This window comes from Hippopotamus amphibius, chromosome 15, assembly GCF_030028045.1.
Source record: "Hippopotamus amphibius kiboko isolate mHipAmp2 chromosome 15, mHipAmp2.hap2, whole genome shotgun sequence".
In the NCBI taxonomy this organism is placed as follows: domain Eukaryota; kingdom Metazoa; phylum Chordata; class Mammalia; order Artiodactyla; family Hippopotamidae; genus Hippopotamus; species Hippopotamus amphibius.
In genome coordinates, this window is record NC_080200.1 from 8,222,042 (window position 1) to 8,242,809 (window position 20,768).

A 20,768-nucleotide genomic window follows, 5' to 3' on the forward strand; every position below is an offset into this window, starting at 1 on the left:
ATGGAAGGAGGGGAAGAGAGGGGAGGGGAGGGGAACCCCACCCCAGCCTCCGGCGCCGGATTAATCCCAGACTCCGAGCAGGGAGGCTAAATCTTCCAAGTTCACTCCGCGGGGTGGGCGGAATCCTTTCCCAGACCAACATCTATACAGTGTAGCTTTTCACATAGATGGACTCTTAAAAAAAAAAAAACTTAAAGACATTTACTTAAAAGCTAACTTTATATCACCAACAGCATAAATGGCAAATCTGTATCACCCGCAATTAAAAATAACAATACCTCTTATTTATTGGGCGCTAGCGTTCTCATTTAGTTCTCCTGATAACCTACCAGGTAGGTGCCTTTATTATTAACATTTTACTAGGGAGGAAACTGAAGCATGGAGAAGTTAAATTATGGGCCCATCCGCAGAGCTAGAGAGTGGCAGAGAAGGCGTTCGAATTCCCGCCTGCGAGCTTCACGCGCCTCTAGATTGGAGATAACTAAAAAAAAAAAAAACAAAAAAACCTAAAAAATAAAGACAATGAAAATTCCAAGTAGGTAGACAATTCTAGCTGGATCCTGCGGCCGCCTTAATATGAGGCTTGCACTGTGTGGAGTTAAAGGGAGAAGAGCAGGTGGTGGAGCGAAGACCCGCGCTGAGACGACGGATGAAGGGACTGCGAAAGGGGAACGGGCGGGTGGGCTTGGCCGCGCGCCCTCGCCCGACGCCCCATTCCTTGCCCGACGCCCCATTCCTCGCCCGACGCCCCATTCCTCGCCCATGGGCGCCGGGCACCTGAGGGAAGGGCGGGGAATCGCGACTTCTTCCCCGCCGCGCCCTCTCCGCCCTCTCCCCGCCTCCTTTCCGGGCGTCCCCCGAGGCTGCCCCCCACTCAACTGCTGCGACCCCGCAGGCCCTGCCGCCCCGGAGCCGAGGCCCCCCCCCGACGGCGGAAGCGCCGCGGGTCCCCGAGAGCGAAAGTGAGGCGGGCGGGAGCCGCCCCGGGCCGGGCCACGGCCCCTCGGCCTTCCCGGAACTCGGTGCGCGGGTGGCACCACCGTGCCCCGAGCCACCGCCGCGCCCCTGGCATCCCCGACCCGCGCGCGGCAAGAGCAGCGGAGGCTACGCAGCGACGCAGGTGAGGGCGGCGGCGGCGGCGGGGAGGGGTGTCCGCTGATCCCTGGTGCGGGGAAGCGCTGGGCCTCGAACCTGGGGCTCTGATTCTCAGCGGCTCCGACCACGCGGCTGGGTGCCCCGAGGGCTGCGGTCCTCGGCCCCGCCGCAGTGACCTGCGCTGTGGCCGCCGCGCTGGGGCTGCGCAACTGGGCGACAGCTAGCGTGGGCGGGAGGGGGGGGGAGCGGCCCCTCCGCGGTCCCCGCCGTCCCCGCCGCCCGAGGCCTGGGGCCGCGGGGACTTTTATTCTGACACGGCCGGCGCCCGGCTCTGCTTAGTCATGGTGACCTGCGCGCGTTCCGCGCCTCCCCCCCTGCGCGCTGCGATGGAGGCGCCCGGGCCTGGGCGACGGAGGCGGAGCCCGAGCGCGGCCATGGCGGGGTGAGTGAGGCGGTCTGCGCGCGGCGGTCCGCGCCCGGGCCCAGGGCACCGTGGGCCGGGAGCGCCCTGCGGCCGTGGCCGGGGGCCGGAGAACTGGGCGATGCGGGCCCGGTCGCCTCGGGGTTCCCGCGGCTCCGCCGAGGGTCCGGAGGGCGCGGCTCGAGTCCCATCCTTTTGTTGGACGGCGCGACTCGCGGGGTGGCCCGGGAGCGACGCAAGCCGAGCGGGAGGCCCCGGGAGCGCCGCTCGGACGGAGGCCCGGGGATCCCGGGGCGTTGGGGGGCTTGGTCTGCGCCCTGGGGCTGGCCGTGGAGAAGCCGCGCCGGGGTCGCTTCCTCCCTTCTTCAGGCCTCGGCGGCTCAGGCGGGACATGCGCAGTCCCCCACTTACCGCTTCGTGGGGGGGAAGTGCCAAGGGCCCAGGGGGCACCGTTGACCGATTGGCCAAAGACCAAGAGGCAGGCCTGGGCCTCGGCTGGGAGAGGCGGCCAAGCGGTGCTCAGAGCCCGGTGGAGGAGGGCGCTCTGGCAGGCACAGCTGGAGTGGGCAGTCAGCCAGCCACAGCTTACTGACCTCTGTGCAGTGCCAGGGCCCAGGCAAGATGCAGGGGAGGCACACGAGAGGGGAGGCACAGCTCTGACCTACACCGGGCTACCTGCCCTCTGAAGCCTGGGGCTTAGGGCCAGGGGGACCGGCCGTCCCTCAACAAGCAAGCAAAGGAGCTCATTTCCATTCCTGACAAGTGCTGGGATGGAAATTAACCTGCGAGGAGGTGACTCTGAGTCGAGCTGTGGGAAAGATAAGATGAAGAACCGGCGGGGGGGGGGGGGGGGGGGGGGGGAGCCTCTTGTAGATCCCCTGCCTTCTCCTTGCAGGACTTTTCAAAATACAGCTCATGCTTTGGCCCTCCAGACTCCACAGGGTTCACGGAATCCCTCCCTTCAGTAGCCATTCTTTCTTATTAGACTCCTCCCTGATTTTCCAGATTGTCTCTCATTCTGCTTCTCTGAGCCTTTGCACTTGCTGTTCCCCTCTGCCTGGAAAACTAACTTCCACCCCCACCTTCTTCATATGTTCCCCCTTGTGGTTTCAGCTCCAACAGAGGCCTGGACTACCTGATTTTAAAAAACTGCTCCCCCGTCAGAGTGTCCCAGTGCTGTTGTCATTTTCTTCATAACCCCAGTTTCTGCTCAGATCTTGCTGATTTTTCTTATGGTCCTTCCCTCCCCAGTGTCTGCTCCCTGGGGGGCACAGTGCATGCCTGTCTTGCCCACTGCTGTGTCCCTGGTGCCTAGAACAGTGCCTGGCACACAGTAGATGCTCAGTAAATGTTGGTGAGGTGAATGAAGGAATGAGCTGGACAGGCCCTAGGAAGGGAAGGGCCACCAGAGAGCAGGGACAGAATGAGCCAAAGGAACAACAGGTGGACAGGAGCTGACTGTGGAGGGCTTTGCAGGCCATTGAAGAGTTTGGTTTTACTCTTCGTGCCACAGAGCGTTGTAAGGGGATTCTGAGCAGGAGAGGGACACCATCTGACCTATGATTTAAGATGGATTCTTGGGCTGGTGCGGCCATGGGGCAGTTAGGGTAGCGCAAATGGACACTGCTTCACCTCGGCTTGGGAAGGAAAACTGGCCTAAGAGTCGCTTTATCTTAGAAAAGAAGGCCTGGTCCCAGGCCCTACCCCCAGCCCTGTGCTCTCCCTCCTCCAGGCCCCTGAGTACCAGTGGTGCTGTTGTCCCTTGTCACCTGGAACCCCATGGAGCCGGAACCCAGGCCTAGCGGGGCCGGGACCCACACCCAATTCCTGCCCCTGAGGTCACAGCGCCCTGAGGGGGCAGGGGACACGGTGATGTACGCTTCCACCGAGTGTAAGGCCGAGGTGACGCCCTCCCAGCATGGCAACCGCACCTTTAGCTACACCCTGGAGGACCACACCAAGCAGGCCTTCGGCATCATGAACGAACTGCGGCTCAGCCAGCAGCTATGCGATGTCACGTTGCAGGTCAAGTACCAGGACGCACCAGCCGCCCAGTTCATGGCCCACAAGGTGGTGCTGGCCTCATCCAGCCCCGTCTTCAAGGCCATGTTCACCAACGGGCTGCGGGAGCAGGGCATGGAGGTGGTATCCATTGAGGGCATCCACCCCAAGGTCATGGAGCGCCTCATCGAGTTTGCCTACACGGCCTCCATCTCCATGGGTGAGAAGTGTGTGCTGCATGTCATGAACGGCGCCGTCATGTACCAGATCGACAGCGTGGTCCGCGCCTGCAGTGATTTCCTGGTGCAGCAGCTGGACCCCAGCAACGCCATCGGCATCGCCAACTTCGCCGAGCAGATCGGCTGTACCGAGCTGCACCAGCGTGCCCGAGAGTACATCTACATGCACTTTGGGGAGGTGAGCCAGGGGAGCCAGGGCTTGGGAGCAGCATCGGAAGGACCAGGGAACAGACAGGTGGTAATCACTGTCTCCCCTTGAGATGTGAAGGGTCAAGGCAAGGAACTGGAGAAAAATAGGGTTCTGAGTTCCTAGTCCACACATCTGGGGCAACTCTGGGAGACAGCTGAGGAAAGTGAGGCCTTCGTGGATCTTTGGGCTCCCTGGTCTTTCTGGGGTCAAGGTAGGGACAGGGGGCAGTGAATATGTTGGTAATTCCAGCCTGCTGTGCTGAGCAGGGCTGACGTTTCAGGCAGTCAGCAAGTATTTATTGAACACCCGTGACGTGCTGTTGACTGCAAGTATGACCCTTACACATGTTTTCTTTGGTCCATGGAGTGTCGTCCTTACACTATTTGTTTCGTTTTCGTTTTTAAGTGGAGGAAGTTGTGAATAGAGAAAATAAGTGCTTGTTGAGCACTTGATGAACCAGCCCCTGTTCTAAGTGATATCTATTCTTTAAATCCCTGAATCTTCCCAGCTCTCCTAGGAGGAGGTATGGTTTGGAGTGCCTTCGTGGAAGTTTTCAAAGTCATCCTCCGGTGGCTGGGACCAGCTGGGATGGACAGTACTCTGGTCTCCACTCCTTTCCTTCTCTACCACCTGGGGGTTGACCAGATGCCCCAAGAAGCTGTGGCATTAGTCCTAGGGCCTATGGCTTCCAGGAAGGGGGTCCAAGAGCAAGCTCTCCCACTGACCTACACAGCATTGGGTTCAAGGGATTTGCATGGGCTTGGGGTGTCAGAAAGTTGGAAACCCGCTGATGTGGGGTGACATTATTTATATAGACTAGTGCCTGACAAGGAATATTTACTCTGGGATTTACCCTGCTATGAGATAGCTACTAATTTAATCCCTCTTTTATAGAGGGAGAAAACCAAGGCCCAGATTGTTTCAGGTCTTTTGCCCGAGGTTGCACAGTTAAGAAAGAAGTGGGCCAAAATTGCAACTCAGGCTGCTTTCTTCGAGCCTGAACTTTTTTTCTTTCTACAATATTCTATCGCTATTGCCTTTGTAGTCAGTCTGTTCTTTTGAAAAAGTAATTTCATTAAAAGAAAAAGAGTAACATTCTTATAGTTCAAATACAAAATGATACAAAAACATACATTGTGTCTTTGCCCATTTACCTGAGTACTTAGGTACTCCGCGCCTGGCAAGTAGTATTAACTTGTTTAGTCCTCACAAACTGTTAGGTTCACACTATTCAGATCCCCACTGTACACCTGAGGAAACTGAGATCGTCAGAGGCAGGTTGAGTGACTTATAAGGTCATATAGCGCTGTTGAGGGTCAGAGGGGTGGAGGGATGGGGGGTGGAGAGAAACGTATGTCAGCGCATCACGCTAATGCCCTCTGCAGGTGGCCAAGCAAGAGGAGTTCTTCAACCTGTCCCACTGCCAGCTGGTGACCCTCATCAGCCGGGACGACCTGAACGTGCGCTGCGAATCCGAGGTCTTCCACGCCTGTATCAACTGGGTCAAGTACGACTGTGAGCAGCGGCGCTTCTACGTGCAGGCGCTGCTGCGGGCTGTGCGCTGCCACTCGCTCACCCCCCACTTCCTGCAGATGCAGCTGCAGAAGTGCGAGATCCTGCAGTCAGACTCCCGCTGCAAGGACTACCTGGTGAAGATCTTCCAGGAGCTCACCCTGCACAAGCCCACACAGGTGATGCCCTGCCGGGCGCCCAAGGTGGGCCGGCTCATCTACACCGCCGGCGGTTACTTCCGCCAGTCCCTCAGCTACCTGGAGGCCTACAACCCCAGTGATGGCACATGGCTCCGGCTGGCGGACCTGCAGGTGCCTCGGAGCGGCCTGGCAGGCTGTGTGGTGGGCGGGCTGCTGTATGCCGTGGGCGGCCGGAACAACTCGCCCGATGGCAACACCGACTCCAGTGCCCTGGACTGCTACAACCCCATGACCAACCAGTGGTCGCCCTGCGCCTCCATGAGCGTACCTCGAAACCGCATCGGGGTTGGGGTCATTGATGGACACATCTATGCTGTCGGCGGCTCCCATGGCTGTATCCACCACAACAGTGTGGAGAGGTGAGTGGCGGGGTACAGAGGGGTGGGGTCAGAGGGTTCCGCTGCTAACAGGTCCCGAACCATTGGGATCTGGGGGCTCCCCCCGTTGTTCAGTGCTTTTCTCTGTGTCTTGCCTTCAGGGAGTGGTAGCCTCAAGGTGAAGCTAAACTCCTGGGGGATTTATGGCCGTGATGTGTCCGGGCCTAGGAACTGTTTACAGGGCTGTCACGAACCCACACAGCAACTTCATGCAGATTTGGGAAAAGTTCCATCCATTTGAAATTGTTGTAATATGCTAATTTTGTGAAAACATGACACCTCATTGCCACCTGTCCACAAATGGTTGTAATAAACATATGCATGAGGCCTGTTATGTGGAAGGTGCCCCCTTAGATGTGGTGCCCTTGTGCAGTGCCCAGTCTGCACAACTGTGCATGGTGATCCTGTGTTTAGAAGCTAAGTATTTTGGGCTTTTGACTCTGATACAGCCTAGTCCTCCACCTTCTCGTTTTCCAGAAGTGTGAGCCAGGACACAGTTCTCACCTGAAACTTGTTAAAACTCCCCGGCTCACCATAGGAGGATGCTGGAGATCTGGGATTGGTGGATTTGGAGTGAGGCTGAGGAGTAGGAATTTTAAACACCCCAGAGGCTTCTAAGGTACATGGTCTGTGAATAGGAAGATGGGATGATGTATCACCCTCAGCAGGCCACTTTTGAGGAAAAAAAAAAGGGGGGGCCCTATGAATTATTCCAGGAGCACAGGCCCGAACTGGAAGTGCCTGGGCCAACGGGGACATATGGTTACTCCATCTCTGAGCATCATACTTTGAGAAGAACCATGCCAGGCGGTCGCCTAGTGGTTAGGACTGGAGTTCTGGTGTCCGAGGGGGCTGGATCAAACCCCAGCTCTGCCACTTCCTGAGTGACCCTGGGCATGCCACCTCACCTCTCTGTGCCTCCGTCTTGTCATCTGTAAAGTGGGGGACGATAAGGAGGGCTACCTTCCCCACCAGGCTGGGTGGGGCTTTGGTGAGATTGTACACATAACACTCAGCACAGGCAGTGGTGTGATGGAGCCACTGCAGTCCAACAGATGTGCGTGTGACTTTGAGCAGATGGCAGCTGTGAACCTCAGTTTCCTCATCTGGAAAATGGACCTACTGATAACTTGCGTGTTAGGGAATCCTTGTGAGAATTAAAGAGTTCAAGTGCATGAAGACAGCTGAATATCAGTGTGCATGGTGGGGGGGGGGCGGGGGGTCAGTGTTCCAGGTCAGCTGTGGTTGCTGTTGTCATTGTTATGATGTCGTTGCAGGTATGAGCCGGAGCGGGACGAGTGGCACTTGGTGGCCCCAATGCTGACACGAAGGATCGGGGTGGGAGTGGCTGTCCTCAACCGTCTGCTCTACGCGGTCGGGGGCTTTGACGGGACGAACCGCCTCAACTCAGCCGAGTGTTACTACCCGGAGAGAAACGAGTGGCGAATGATCACACCGATGAACACCATCCGAAGTGGGGCAGGTGGGCGGGGGCCGCGGGGAGGGGAGCGAAGAGGAACGCCCTCCCCACCCCTGAAGTGAAACTCAGCCAGGCCTCCTGTTTCAGCCTCGAACTCTGAGGCACACACGGGAGAGCTACATTCTGATAGAGTCCGTGCTGTTCTCTCCTGGCTTTGTTTCTAAAGGGTCCCTCGGGAAAGGGGAGAAGGGAGAGGGGAGGGTTTTCCCTCCCTAAGAAGGTGGCCCCAGAGTCACCCCCTCTGCATGGTACCACTTAGGAGTCTGCGTCCTGCACAACTGTATCTATGCTGCGGGGGGCTACGATGGTCAGGACCAGCTGAACAGCGTGGAACGCTACGACGTGGAGACAGAAACGTGGACGTTCGTAGCCCCCATGAAGCATCGGCGAAGTGCCCTGGGAATTACTGTGCACCAGGGAAGAATCTACGTTCTCGGTGAGGCCCTGGGGGTGGGGGCCTGGGTGGAGAAGCCTACCTAGCCCCATCTTTAGGTGGGGTGGGCCCCCATTCAGGTAGGAAGACTTCTCGTGGTTTCTTCCTCCTCCTTTTCCCCCTGCCCTCGGAGGGAGCCACCATCCCTTCCGCTCTCCCTGCAGGAGGCTACGACGGTCACACATTCTTGGACAGCGTGGAGTGTTACGACCCAGACACGGACACCTGGAGTGAGGTGACCCGCATGACATCTGGCCGGAGTGGGGTTGGTGTCGCTGTCACCATGGAGCCCTGCCGGAAGCAGATTGACCAGCAGAACTGTACCTGTTGAGTCACTTTTGTTTCTTGGGCAAAAAAATGGTCTGATTCAGAGTATTGTCATGTTTGTACAAAAACAGGGACAAAAGAAAAGGCTACAGAGCAAATGTTTGTCCTCCTGGATGGGAGGCTGGGATGCCTCAGTGTTAAAATGACAACTCGAAAGAAAAGAAGCCCAGAGTGGGAACCCGTGAGCCCGTCAGAGTAGTCCCAGGAATGTCCAAGAGGGCCTGCCCAGGAGGTGGGTGCGGGAAGGGCAGGCTCCCCGGAGAGAGGCCCCCACACCCGCTACCCCGAGACTAGGCCTGGGTCCCCCACCAGCAGCCGCCACCTCCCTTTGGGATGAAAGCAGGTGCTGAGGACAGGCTGGTTTTTGTTCCCTGCATCTTTGCGATTGGTTCCTGGAGGCCTGGGAAGGAGCCGACTGAGGCTTCAGGGGTGAGGCCCCTCCAGAGGTGTGGCCCCCAGGGATGGGCCTGTACATGGAAACCACTGGATATCGCTGCCCAGGACAGTCATTTTGTTGATAAGTAACCCTGTAACTTTCCAACGAAAATAAAGAACAAACTAACTAGTGTCTTCCACCCAGGCTCTCAGCTGGAGGTCTCGCACCCATGGGACAGAAAGGACTCTTCTCCTGAAATGAACTCAAGTCTCTGATTTAGGGCTTGGATTTGAAACCAGTTTGTTATCTGGGCCCATTGAATTTGGATACATAGGGCATCTTTCTCCCCACGGGTGAGCCACACAGGGCTTACTTTGTCACTTTCAGCCGCTTCAAAGACAATGGCCCAACTCCTTGACGCCTCTCCTAGGGCTCCCGGAGGTTAATTTCATACACGCACAGTTTATATTTTAAGGCAGACTATCCCCAGCATGCCTTCCAAATTCGGTGGATGTCCATGTGGTCATCTTTATGCACTTCAGTAACATAGCTGAGCCTTTTCTTTTATTTAGGTGCCTGGGTGTTAAAAGGACAAAGGGGTTCTTGGGAATTTTCTTAGGCAAAGGGTTCAATAGCCTGGTTCCTTGTGAACTGTTTGTGTGAAGGGAGTATGTGGCCTTGATCTTTTCTTCTGCCAGTCAACTCTACACTGGGGGAGTGGAGAAAAGAAGAATGAAGTATGGTCTCAACTATTGGGGATTTCACAGATTCTTCCAAATGGCTTACAGGAAACAGTTGATTCCTTCCCTGCAAGGGGAACTTCCTACCTCCCATCTCTGGCTTCACTCAATTCACCTGAAGACTTTTTTTTTTTTTTGTATGATGGCCATGCCATATGGCATGCAGGATGGTTCCCTGACCAGGGACCGAACCTGGGCCTCCGCAGTGAAAGTGCCAAATCCTAACCACTAGGCCACTGGGGAACTCCCTGAAGGCTGTCTTAGTTTTTGTCTTAGTTGTTTTTGTTGCCCAGTTCTCTGGTCATTGTCCTAAGGTTTTTATGGAATAAGAGTATAAATCTGGGAATTCCCAGATAGTCTAGTGGTTAGGATTCATTGCTTTCACTGCCAGGGCCCAGGTTTGATCCCTGGTTGGGGAACTAAGATCCCACAGGCTGAGCAGCACCGCCAAAAAGAAAAAAAAACTAAAAACAAAAATATGTTGGCTGCATTGAATGGATGGGGGAGGACTTGGAATTGTAAACATATCTAGATAGACTTCTAGCATTTGCACAGTGTTTCTACACATTATTTGGTCCTCAGTAGTGCTGTGAGCTAAGAAGGGCAAGCCTGAATTCTTCACAAGTGAGAAGCGGGGCTTCAAAGAAGTGACTTGCCCAATGTTGTACGGCCACTAAGTGGCATAATGCAGATTTGGCCACTGGAGTACACCAAAGCAGCCCCTGTCAGCCATAACAAGCTCTACCTCTGTGTTTGTGAGAGGGGATATTAAAGAGGTCCTGTGGGGTCAGTGCGCAGTAGCCAGAGACAACCATCTAATCTAATGTAATGCGGTTGCCAGAAGGCCCACAACCTACCCTGGAGTGGTGTTTCCTTTCAGAGGGGTTAGAGCCCTGGTCTTGATTTCAGGGTTAGCTGATTCATTGAAGCAGTTTGGGTGTCAGCAGTCAGGTAAACAGTTTCTTACCTGCAAAAATGGTACCCAGACACCTACTGGGTGCCAGGCCCTGTGTGAGCTGCTAGACCAACAAAAGTGAGTATTTATGTTCACTTTTTTTTAAAAAATATTTATTATTTTATTTTATTTTTGGCTGTGTCGGGTCTTGGTTGCAGCACTCGGGATCTTTCGTTGTGGCGCTCGGGCTTACTTGCCCTGGGGCATGTGGGGTCTTCATCCCTCTCCAACCAGGGATAGAACCCGCGTCCCCTGCATTGGAAGGCGGATTCTTAACCACTGGAGCACCAGGGAAGTCCCTATGTTCACTTTCTAACTGCAGAAAACAACTTTATTTTAGGCCTTACTCTGCTGGGCATTGGGGCTTTAGCAGTGAACAAGCCGCAATGATCCCTGCCTTCATGGAGACTACACCCTAGTGGGAGAGTAAGGTGACCAACTCATCCCAGCTTGTCTGGGACTTTTGCAGTTTGAACACTGAAAGGCTGGCATCCCAGGAACCACTTAGCCCCAGTAAACCAGGTTCATTGGTCACTCTGCAGATAAGCCAGATGCTGACGCAGTAGTAACGATTGTGCTGGGTGAGGGTCATGATTTAAATATTTATTTATTTATTTGGCTGCGCCGGGTCTTAGTTGCAGCGTGTGGGATGTTTTAGTTGCAGCATGTAGGATCTAGTTCACTGACCAGGGATCAAACCCGGGCCCTCTGCATTGGGAGCTCGGAGTCTTAACCACTGGACAACCAGGGAAGCCCCTAAGGGTCATGATTAAATTTACATTTGATAGCTCTGGGAGCTAAGTGGAGACAGTTTGGCTGGGGATAGACGTGCACTGCAGAAGGCTAGATGAACAGCTGGTGCAGTAGCCAGGTGACAGAGGATGGTGGTGTGGATCAGGTGGCTTAGGGGAGTGAGGTAGAATCTGCAGGTGAATAGACTGGTTAAATATGATGGACGAAGAAGTAGGAATGATCCTGGGTGGTTTCAAAGCTTAAGCAGCCACGTGTAGGGACCCTTGGAGCAATCTGCTCTTACAGAAGCGAAGTGATGATGGTTCGGAGTGTGTTATGTGTGTGGCTTCAAGATACAATTGTTGGGCTGCAGCTTCCACCACAATCAGGAAACTTCATTACCAAAAGGTTCTGTTGACAGCTCCAGAAACATGCTGCTTCTGCAATAATCAGGAGCTGCAGTATTTTGAAATTTCTGCCACACCTGCCAGTTCTAGAACTGTGCCTTTTCTGCCAAAATAAGTCTGAGCACAATTGTTCCTTATGGCCTGTGTCTCTCCCCACATAACTTAGTTCTAAATTAGTTACTCCTGTGAGAGCTTCTAATGGGTGGAAATGAAAATACACGGAAAAACCCAGCTGCAAGGTAATCTTAGAAAAGTAGATTTTAGCGCTCCCACGCCAGTTGTATAGAAAGGCACACCAGAAAGAGCACACAGCTTGTTTTATCTGCTTGGAACCTTAAGACCCACTGAAATTTGGTCACTGTGCGAATTTTCATTTCGCTGTCTAGAACGACAGGTTTCTGGACTACAGGTTTAATAATTATTAACGTTGTATCCTCTTGGCCCAATCACTTTCAGCTATTTGTCCAGCTCTCTCATTTCTTTCAGATATGGATACCTAGTTTAGCTTAAATATGCCTAGAGGCTTATTAAGCCTGCAATTTCCAAAGGGAACTCTAAATTATATCTTCTTTTAAAGTTTTAGAATAATTTTCCTCTTTCCTTCTCATAGATTGCCAGTTAAATTCTCCCCCTCCTTCCTGAGTTGGCCAAATAGTTTTTGGCTTAGACTGATGTTTGCTTTCCCTCTTTGCATACTCTGATCTCCCCATCTCTCTCTCTCTCTTTCTCCCTCTCTTTCTCTCTATGCAAAAGAGATATATCTGAAAAATATTCAAGTGGCACTTTTAAATAGTAAAATTGGGGAATTTTTCATCTGAGTCAGGTGCCTCCCTCTTTCCCATTGTCAGATGCCCTAAAGTTACATTTCTTTGTGAGAAAAGTTTGGACATTTTCCCTAAGGAAGGAGAAGCTGCAGAACATGTAACCCACAGCCCTTTCTTTCTCTGGGGCCAGGAGGGAAATAAGAGCTGTCTCAGCCATCTGCATATCTACAGGAAATCTGTGGCAGAAGATGGCTCCTGGTTTTCAGTACTGTCCTTTAAAAAAAAAAAATCTGATTTAGGTAATCTCTAGTTAGGACTGGAGTACAGTCAGCCCTCCATATCAGCAGCTTCCACATACATGGATTTAACCAACTGTGGATCAAAAATATTCAGAAAAAAAAAATTCAGAAAGTTCCAAAAAGCAAACCTTGAATTTTTCTCTGGCAACTATTTACATAACATTTAGATTGTATTTACAACAATTTACATAGCATTTAAATTATATTAAGTATTATAAGTAATTGAGATAATTGAAAATAAACAGGAGGGTGTGCATAGGTTATATGCAAATACTACAGTACTACATTTTATATGAAGGGCTTGAGCATCCATAGGTTTTGATATCTCTAGGATGTGGATAGGGGACAACGGATGACTGTATATCATCAGCCTTTGGTAAAATAAACAAATGAGGGGGTGGGGATGGTTGGTTTGCTAACCACAGAAGAAACTCTTTCAAGAGAACATCGCTTTTTATAAATGCAGACTTCTGGAAGTAATTTTTTTTTTTTTGTGGGTGCACAGGCTTAGTTGCTCCATGGCATGTGGGATCTTCCTAGAGCAGGGCTCAAACCTGTGTCCTCTGCAATGGCAGGCAGGTTCTTAACCACTGCGCCACCTAGGAAGCCCTTCTGGGAGTAATTTTTAAAGAAGTTGATAAAGAACTTTTTACCTCCAATTAGATTTTATAATGGTTTAAATACAAGAATAAATTATTTTTACAGAGTTAAAAAAAAAAGATACAATTGTTGGGACTTCCCTGGTGGTCCAGTGGTAAAGGATCCGCCTTCCAATACAGGGGATGCAGGTTCAATCCTTGGTCAGGGACCTGAGATCCCACGTGCTGTGGGGCAACTAAGCCCGTGCGCCACAACTACTGAGCTCTCCTGCCTCAACTAGAGAGAGGCTGTGTGCTGCAAAACGACAGAGCCCATGCGCTCTGGAGCCTACGTGCCACAACTAGAGAAAACCTGTACACCACAACCAGAGAGAAGCCTGCGGTTGTGCAATGAAAGATCCTGCCTGCCTCAATGAAGATCCCGATTAGCTCAACTAAGACCCAATGCAGCCAAAAAAATAAAATAGTTGTTTTTTTTTTGGGGGGGTGGTGGGGAGCCGTGTTGGGTCTTCACTGCTGCAAGAGGGTTTTCAATAGTTGTGGTGAGTGGGGGCTACTCTTTGTCGCGGCGCATGGGCTTCTCTTGTTGCAGAGCACAGGCTCTAAGTGCGAGGGCTTCAGTAGTTACAGCATAGTGGCTCAGTAGTTGTGGCTCACGGGCTCTAGAGCACAGGTTCAGTAGTTGTGGTGCACCGGCTTAGTTGCTCATTGGCATGTGGGATATTCCCAGTCAGGGATTGAACCCATGTCCCCTGCAGGCGGGTTCTTAACCACTGTGCCACCAGGGAAGTCCCCAAGCCCTCAGCCTTTAACACTTCCAACAAGTAGTTCTTGGATGGCTGCTCTGTGCCAGACATGAAGTGAGATGTTCAGACACAATGAGAAGCAAGCATGACACTGGTCCTTCTCCATAGAGCTGGAGTTAATAAGGTAATCACACTGAGTATAAGAAATTAAGTTCCAAGGTAAGCTTTCTGAAGGACAGGAGCTCAACCTAGGTCAGAGGCCCTGAGAAAGCATTCTCGAGGAAGTGGTTTTCTCACAGAAGTTCAAAGGGACTGATAAGTGTAAATTAGGTGAGAGAAAGAGAGGCAAGATTCTGGACAGAGGAAGCATCATATGCAAATGTCCTGTGGCACTGAGAAGCAAGTTTAGATGAAGCTCTGAGAGGGAGGAGGAACACGGTATCAGAAGAAGCTAAACAAATAGGTGGTCAGGGGGCCAGACCAGGCAGGTTCTATGGGCTACACTTTTTCACATGATAAATATCTAAATACTATATATTTTAAAAGCTAGACCATTTCAGGTAAAGCTGAAATCTTAGTATCTTTCCATTCCAGTGGCTCTAAATCTTAAAAAAAAAAAAAATCTTCAGTATTGTATGTTCTATGTAGTTCCTTACAAAAATGGCATAATGTTGCCTGTATTATTCTGCAACTTGCTTTTCCTCCCTCAGTAAGCTCTATCTGTGATGTCACATTCCTTTTACCAGCTACCGGATGTTCTGTTTCATCTCTTTCACTATTGACAGATGTTTAGGTTGTTTCCAGTTTCTCAGTATTACAGTCAAGGCTGCAACACCCACACTTAATCATGTGTCCTTGGGCACAAGTGTGTATATTTCTCCAGATGGGTACTAAAAGGTGGAACTTACTAGGTCATAGGGTAAGCACGGCTTTCCTAGATGCTGCCAGATGACCCTCCAAAGTGGTTGTAACAAATCATATTCCTGCTGTTTCTGGAAGTTTTTTTTTAAGTTTCACATTTTTTTTTTTTTAAACATTGAAGTATAGTTCATTTATAATATTGTGTTAATTTCAGGTATACAGCACAGAGATTCATAGAAGCTCTTTATGTCTACACACAGTCAAATGTATCACTTTTTTAAAAAAATTTTTTTAAATTTATTTTTTTATTTATTGGCTTGCATTGGGTCTTCATTGCTTTGTGCACGCTTCCTCTAGTTGTGGTGAGCGGGGGCTACTCTTCATTACAGTGTGTGGGCTTCTCATTGCGGTGGCTTCTTTTGTTGCAGAGCACAGGCTCTAGGCACACGGGCTTTGGTAGTTGTGGCTCGTGGGCTCTAGAGCACAGGCTTAGTAGTTGTGGTGCACGGCCTTAGTTGCTCCGCGGCATGTGGGATCTTCCCAGACCAGGGCTTGAACTTGTGTCCCCTGCATTGGCAGGCGGATTCCCAACCACTGCGCCACCCGGGAAGTCCTATGCCTTAAGTTTTGCTGGAAACTTTGTCAAGTTCAAGAAGCTCTCTCCTACACCTAGCTTGCTACATCTTTTTTAAAATCATAGATGTGTGTTGAATTTTCTAGCTGTCTCTCGTTCAGTAGGTGGGTGCCGAGAAACTGCATTTCTAACAAATTCCCATTTGATTCTGATGCTGCTTGTCCAGGGACTATATTTTGAGACACTGGTGTAGAACAAGAACAATGGATTAATGGCAGATTCTGAGAAACAACATTTAAGGATTAGAGAGAAGTAAGAGAAGCCCCGATAGAAACACAACAGCAGCAGAAAATTATGAGAAAAACTAAGAAAAGTACAGTGTCACAGAAGCCAAGTGGTGAAAAATGTACACACAGAAAGTTTAAAAGAATCACACCATTAAAATACAAAGAGGTTCAGAAAGATAGAGACCTTCAAATGCTCACTGGATTTGGCGATTGGAAGGTAACCTTACTAAGAACCATCTTGGTAGAACTGTGAAGGTAAAGCAATAGATTCTGTAAATGTTTATTAAGTGCCTCTTTAGAACAGGCACTGCTGCAGAGGAGACAACGCTGAATCAGTGAAGGATGCTGAAAAAAGGAACAACTCTTTTGAGACATTTGGGTGAGACGAGGCAAAGTACGCATGACAGCTAGAGAGGAACGAAGGGTTCAGGGAGAGTTTGGGGTTTTGCTTTTAAGATTCAGAAGACAGAGCATGTTTATAAGCTAAGGGGAAGTTCCAGTATAGAAAGAGAAAACGAAGATGAGGGTGAAAGACAGGATGAACTCATAGACCTTCAATTCAAGGACTATCTTCTTCCTTGGGAGTGTATTCTGGTGTGTTTGTTTATTTGTTTGTTTTTTAATCAGGGCAAAGGAAGGATTTATTACTTGCAACAAGTAAGGAGAACATTGGGGGTCCTGGGTTTAAAATATAAATGTTGGGACTTCCCCGGTGGTCCAGTGGATAAGACTCTGCGCTCCCAAGGGAGGGGGCCGGAGTTCAATCCCTGGTTGGGGAACTAGATCCTGCATGCATGTTGCACCTAAGAGTTCACATGGTGCAACTAAGAGTCCACATGCTAGCTAAGAAGTCCACATGCCACAACTAAAAGCCCGCATGCCTCAACTAAGATCCGGTGTGTAACTTTTCTCGGCGAATCGGGGTCCAAATGAAATTCAGTTTAAATATATATATATATAAATGTTAGTGGGAATATATAGTGTTGCAGAAGACAGAATTTGAGAAAATTAAGTTTAAAAGAAAAAAGAATACTGTAGGAAAAACAGACTAGGTACAGCAAAAACTGGCACAACAGTGTAAAGCAATTATACCCCAATAAAGAGCTTAAAAAAAACCCCAAAAACCCAGACTAGGTTTTAGACCCATATCTCGCTTACTAGGTGCAAATCCTCTCTGGGCCTCCTTTTCCTCCTCTGTTAAATGGAGAATAGTAACTGTATCTAGCAGCTGGCACACAGTAAGAATACAATAAATGTAGTATTATTGACTAGGAACGAGGTAAGTACTAGATACCTGAAATGCTAACATTAATCTGAATTATAAAGGTTGTTAAAGTTAGAATGACAGTGATAACATTTAATGACCTCAGAGCACTATACCCACGTTACTTACCATTCCCCACTGGCTCTCATCACCTGTGAAAAATCAGTGCTTCCACCAACCCACCTGTCTTCTTTTATGATGGTTTTGTAGCTCCCCAAGACCCTCAGCGTTGATACAGAAGTGTGGTCTAAAAGGAGTGCAGCACCCTCTTGTGGGCCTTTGGGTGAAAAGAGGAACTATTTCCAGAGAAGGAGGGGAGCAAGACTGGAGGAGCCCCCAAGTGTAGAAATGCCTGATCTTGGCTTGTTCCTATTTTTTTTTTATTAGTACTCTGCAAAACTTCTGGGAAAATTATATTTTTATAAATAAAAAACAACTTCAAATATGTCCAGGAAACTCCCTATTTAAAGGACTCTCCTTCCAGTGAGCCCTAGCACCAAATCCACAGAGGGTTGTAACTTGGATTTTATTACACCAAATTTTAAGCAGGACACCCAAGAACACTTTTCAGACTACACATCCCAGGATCCCTTGGGATTTAATCAGTTGCTTTAGACAACATTTGTGGGAAGTTCGAAACTGCAGCCCGATGCTGACATCAGCTACCTTTTTGCCTTCACTTGCTCTCAGCTTCAGGGTCAGGGAAGATTAATAGCATTAGACAAGGAGGTGGTGTTTGTTTCTTAAGTCTCAGCTATCGCAGGTGGATTCTCTTTCATTTCTAGCCCATGTCTTCCCCTTAATGATCATATTTCACCCTCTCTGACCATCTCTCAGCTCCTCTGAGGATTCACCAAGTGAAGAGATGAGGCAGGAACAACAAATATTTCAGTGCCTACCATGTTCCAGACACTGTGTAGCTGGGAGCCGAAAACATGGTTTCTGCCCTCCTCTAGCCTATGGTCAAGGGCGGTGGGGAGTGGACAGTTATTTGCATTTCATTAATGTACAACCAGAAACCCTGAGAAGTGCTCTAGGAAAAAGTAGCTTGCAGAAGTCATAAACAATGTATTCATAATTATTCTTCTATTCTTCCTCTTGTTCACTTTATTTACTGGCACACGACAGGGAGCTTCACCCATATTTGAATGTTGAGCAGATGAATTCTTGGTCACAATGGATGTACGATAAACATTTGTGAGAGTGAGTGGAATTGGTGAGGTCTTCCAGATGCTTCTTCAACAGTGTGGATTTCACCAGCTCTGTGCAAGAGTAGAGCTACTCAGCCTGTTACGATTTTAGTTGAACCCAAGAAGTCCTTTTGACCTTCCTTTAACTGTTATCGGATTCCTTGGAACTTCATGGAACAGAGTGATCCCGCTTTCAGGTAACAGCCTGCACATATCTCATTGCTCAATCAGTACTTACTGATGATGTCAGGAACCGTGAGAAGCACTTGATAAATATTTTAAGGCAGCTTTTGATCCTTCCTCCAGCTCCCATTTTAGGAGAAACAGTCCCAGTTCCTTAAACAGTGTATCATGTGACATAGTGAGTTCCTTTATCAGCTAGTTTCACTCCCCCTCCCCCCAGCAAATATTTTGAGGGTGATTTAAGTCTTGCCTTTCCCCTCTCCCCACCTGGGGGCAGGAAAGCGCAGAAGGGGGCTTTGGGACTTCTCATGTACGGGGACCACCGAAGCCCTTGCAGGGGTCCTTCTCGAAATGCAAGGGAGGAAGAGATTACCCTCAGAGAGAAGGGGGATGATGGGTCCTTTCAGGGTGTGGGGATGGCGATGACGACAAACCCTCGGGGGGCGGGAGGGGACAATGCCAGACCCCTTCTCAGGAAGGAGGAGCAATACGGGGACCCTTGAGGAAGGCGGGGAGGATAACCCTTAGGAAAGGATGACATGGGAGGGGACCCCTCAGGAAGAGGGGGCGATGCCGGGGTCGGTCTCCCTTAGGAAGGATAATGCTGGGGCCCCATCAGGAAGGGGCCTGACATCAGGGTCCCCTAAGGAAGGGGGAACGACTCCGATGTCGCCCTCACAAAGAAGAGACGCTTCTAGGGTTCCCTTCAGCGAAAGGCGAGAGGATACTGGGGTCCTCCTCAGGAAGAGGGGAATGACGCTAGGGTACTCTCAGGAAAGAGGGGTGACGCCGGGGTCTCCCTAAGAAAGGGGGAACGGCGCTGGGGTCACTCTCAGGAAGGGAGTGACGCCAGGTCCCCTCACCCCGCCTCAGGGTGCGTCGCACCTGCCGCGGTCCAACATCCTCAGCTCCCTCAGAATTCGGGTTCCACAAGCGAAGCGGCCACGCCTCTCATTGGCTGCTTTCTTGGCTAATGACAACTACGACAGCCAATCGTAGCGCGGGGAAGAAAATCTCCCGCGCGACCTTGCCACGCCTCCTTCCCAGTCTGCGCGTGCGCACCTCCCAGCCTGCTGTAGTTCCTCAGACCTACTCTGGGGGGCGCACAGGGGTTCGAACGCCTAGTCCTACCTCCTTCTCCGCCTATGACCCATTTTATAACAGTACCTACTTTGTAGGGCCCTTGGGAGAATTAAGTGCAATAATTTATGTAAAACAGTGCGTGGCACATAGTAATCGCCTGGCAAATAGTAATCGCCTGGCAAACCTGAGCTGTTATTATTTTCATTTTACAGCGAAGGAAACTGAAGCACAGCATGAGTAAGTAATCTGCTCAAGCTAATTCAGTCATTAACTGGCAGAGTCGCAACCAGAATCCGGCGTCTGTGTGCTTATCTAGTATGCTTTTGTGGCTCCCAGATAACAAATACCGGCGACTGCTTTTCTCTGATTGTGAAATAAATTCCCCTTGATTATAAAAGTAATACATGCTCATTGCAAAAATTCAGAAAATATCAAAGACTACAGAACAGAAAACAACAGTGTCTTTTTAATCCCATCACTGGAGACTGAATATTTTGATGAACGAGCTGCTTTTTCTATGCACATATGTAGGATGGTATAATGCAGAACATTTTGAAGCCTGCTTTTCTCACTGTGAACATCTTGTCATTTCAATAAATATAGACCCACCTCATTATTTTTAATAAGTGCATATTACTCCATCATACAGGAAGCATAATTTAATGATTCCCTAATATTCAGCATCTGGGTACTTAATAATTCTTCACTATTCTGACCAACACTAGAATGTACATTTGGTACCTGCAGCTTCTTTTCATCCAACTGGTTCTTTAGGCTAAATATTTTTAAAAGTGGAACGTCTGCGTCAAAATGCAGGCACAGTTATGTTTTTGATAAATATTGTCAGACCATCCTGGAAAGCTGTATGTGCCAATTTCTACCAGCGCTAATGAGCTATGAAAGTGCTTTGCCCATCCCTGGATGGTCCATCTTTTATTTGCCAACAAGTGAAAAAAAAAAACAAAAACTGTCTTCTCTTCATTTTACTTTCTTATACTTTTATTCTGTGACAGAGAGGGAAATACTACCCACATCTCAGGATTTTGTGCATGTGAACCAAAATAGTGATAATAATATAAAAGTACCAGGCAGCTATCACTGTCAAACAGGCATTGGGTGATGTGAGATCCCCGCCTTATTTCCCTGAATTTTCTCGACACCATGAGATCACTTCTCCACCTCAGTTTCCTCATCTGCAAAATGATAGTATGTATCTCAAGGACAGCTGGAAAGTTGATAAAATAACGTGAGTAAATGAGTATAGCATAGGGCAGAGCCCTCTAAAGGCTGGGTGAGGCGGAGCCATTTGCCCCAGACCCCTGTAGCCTGCAAGAGGCTGATGTCAACTGCAGAGAATGAACTGACTCCACCCCTTCCCAGGGCCCCTGTCTTCTTTGCCTTCAGTCACCTTTCCCTGAGGAAAGATGAACCCC

At 50.0% G+C, this 20,768-nt stretch overlaps 1 protein-coding gene across 3 annotated transcripts; it reads left to right on the forward strand.

The window, feature by feature from the left end:
- The first annotated feature begins 803 nt into the window (after window positions 1-803).
- On the forward strand, window positions 804-8,850 carry KEAP1 (kelch like ECH associated protein 1). Of its 3 annotated transcripts, none has more exons than XM_057709482.1 (6): window positions 804-1,120; window positions 3,249-3,934; window positions 5,332-6,017; window positions 7,313-7,518; window positions 7,775-7,951; window positions 8,113-8,850. In XM_057709482.1, the coding sequence occupies exons 2-6, from the start codon at window positions 3,296-3,298 to the stop codon at window positions 8,277-8,279; spliced, it is 1,875 nt and encodes a 624-aa protein (XP_057565465.1). In that variant the 5' UTR covers window positions 804-1,120; window positions 3,249-3,295; the 3' UTR covers window positions 8,280-8,850. The 3 variants fall into 3 exon arrangements, with proteins under 3 accessions (XP_057565465.1, XP_057565464.1, XP_057565467.1); XM_057709481.1 differs by lacking the exon at window positions 804-1,120 and adding an exon at window positions 1,142-1,537; XM_057709484.1 differs by lacking the exon at window positions 804-1,120 and adding an exon at window positions 1,548-2,308.
- The last annotated feature ends 11,918 nt before the right edge of the window (window positions 8,851-20,768 follow it).

Excerpts from the sequence above, each read along its gene's own strand:
- KEAP1 (XM_057709482.1), top strand. The coding sequence starts at position 3,296 with ATGGAGCCGGAACCCAGGCCTAGCGGGGCCGGGACCCACACCCAATTC. Across the intron at positions 6,018-7,312 it reads CACCACAACAGTGTGGAGAG|GTATGAGCCGGAGCGGGACG; the intron begins GTGAGTGGCGGG and ends ATGTCGTTGCAG. Across the intron at positions 7,952-8,112 it reads GGGAAGAATCTACGTTCTCG|GAGGCTACGACGGTCACACA; the intron begins GTGAGGCCCTGG and ends CTCTCCCTGCAG.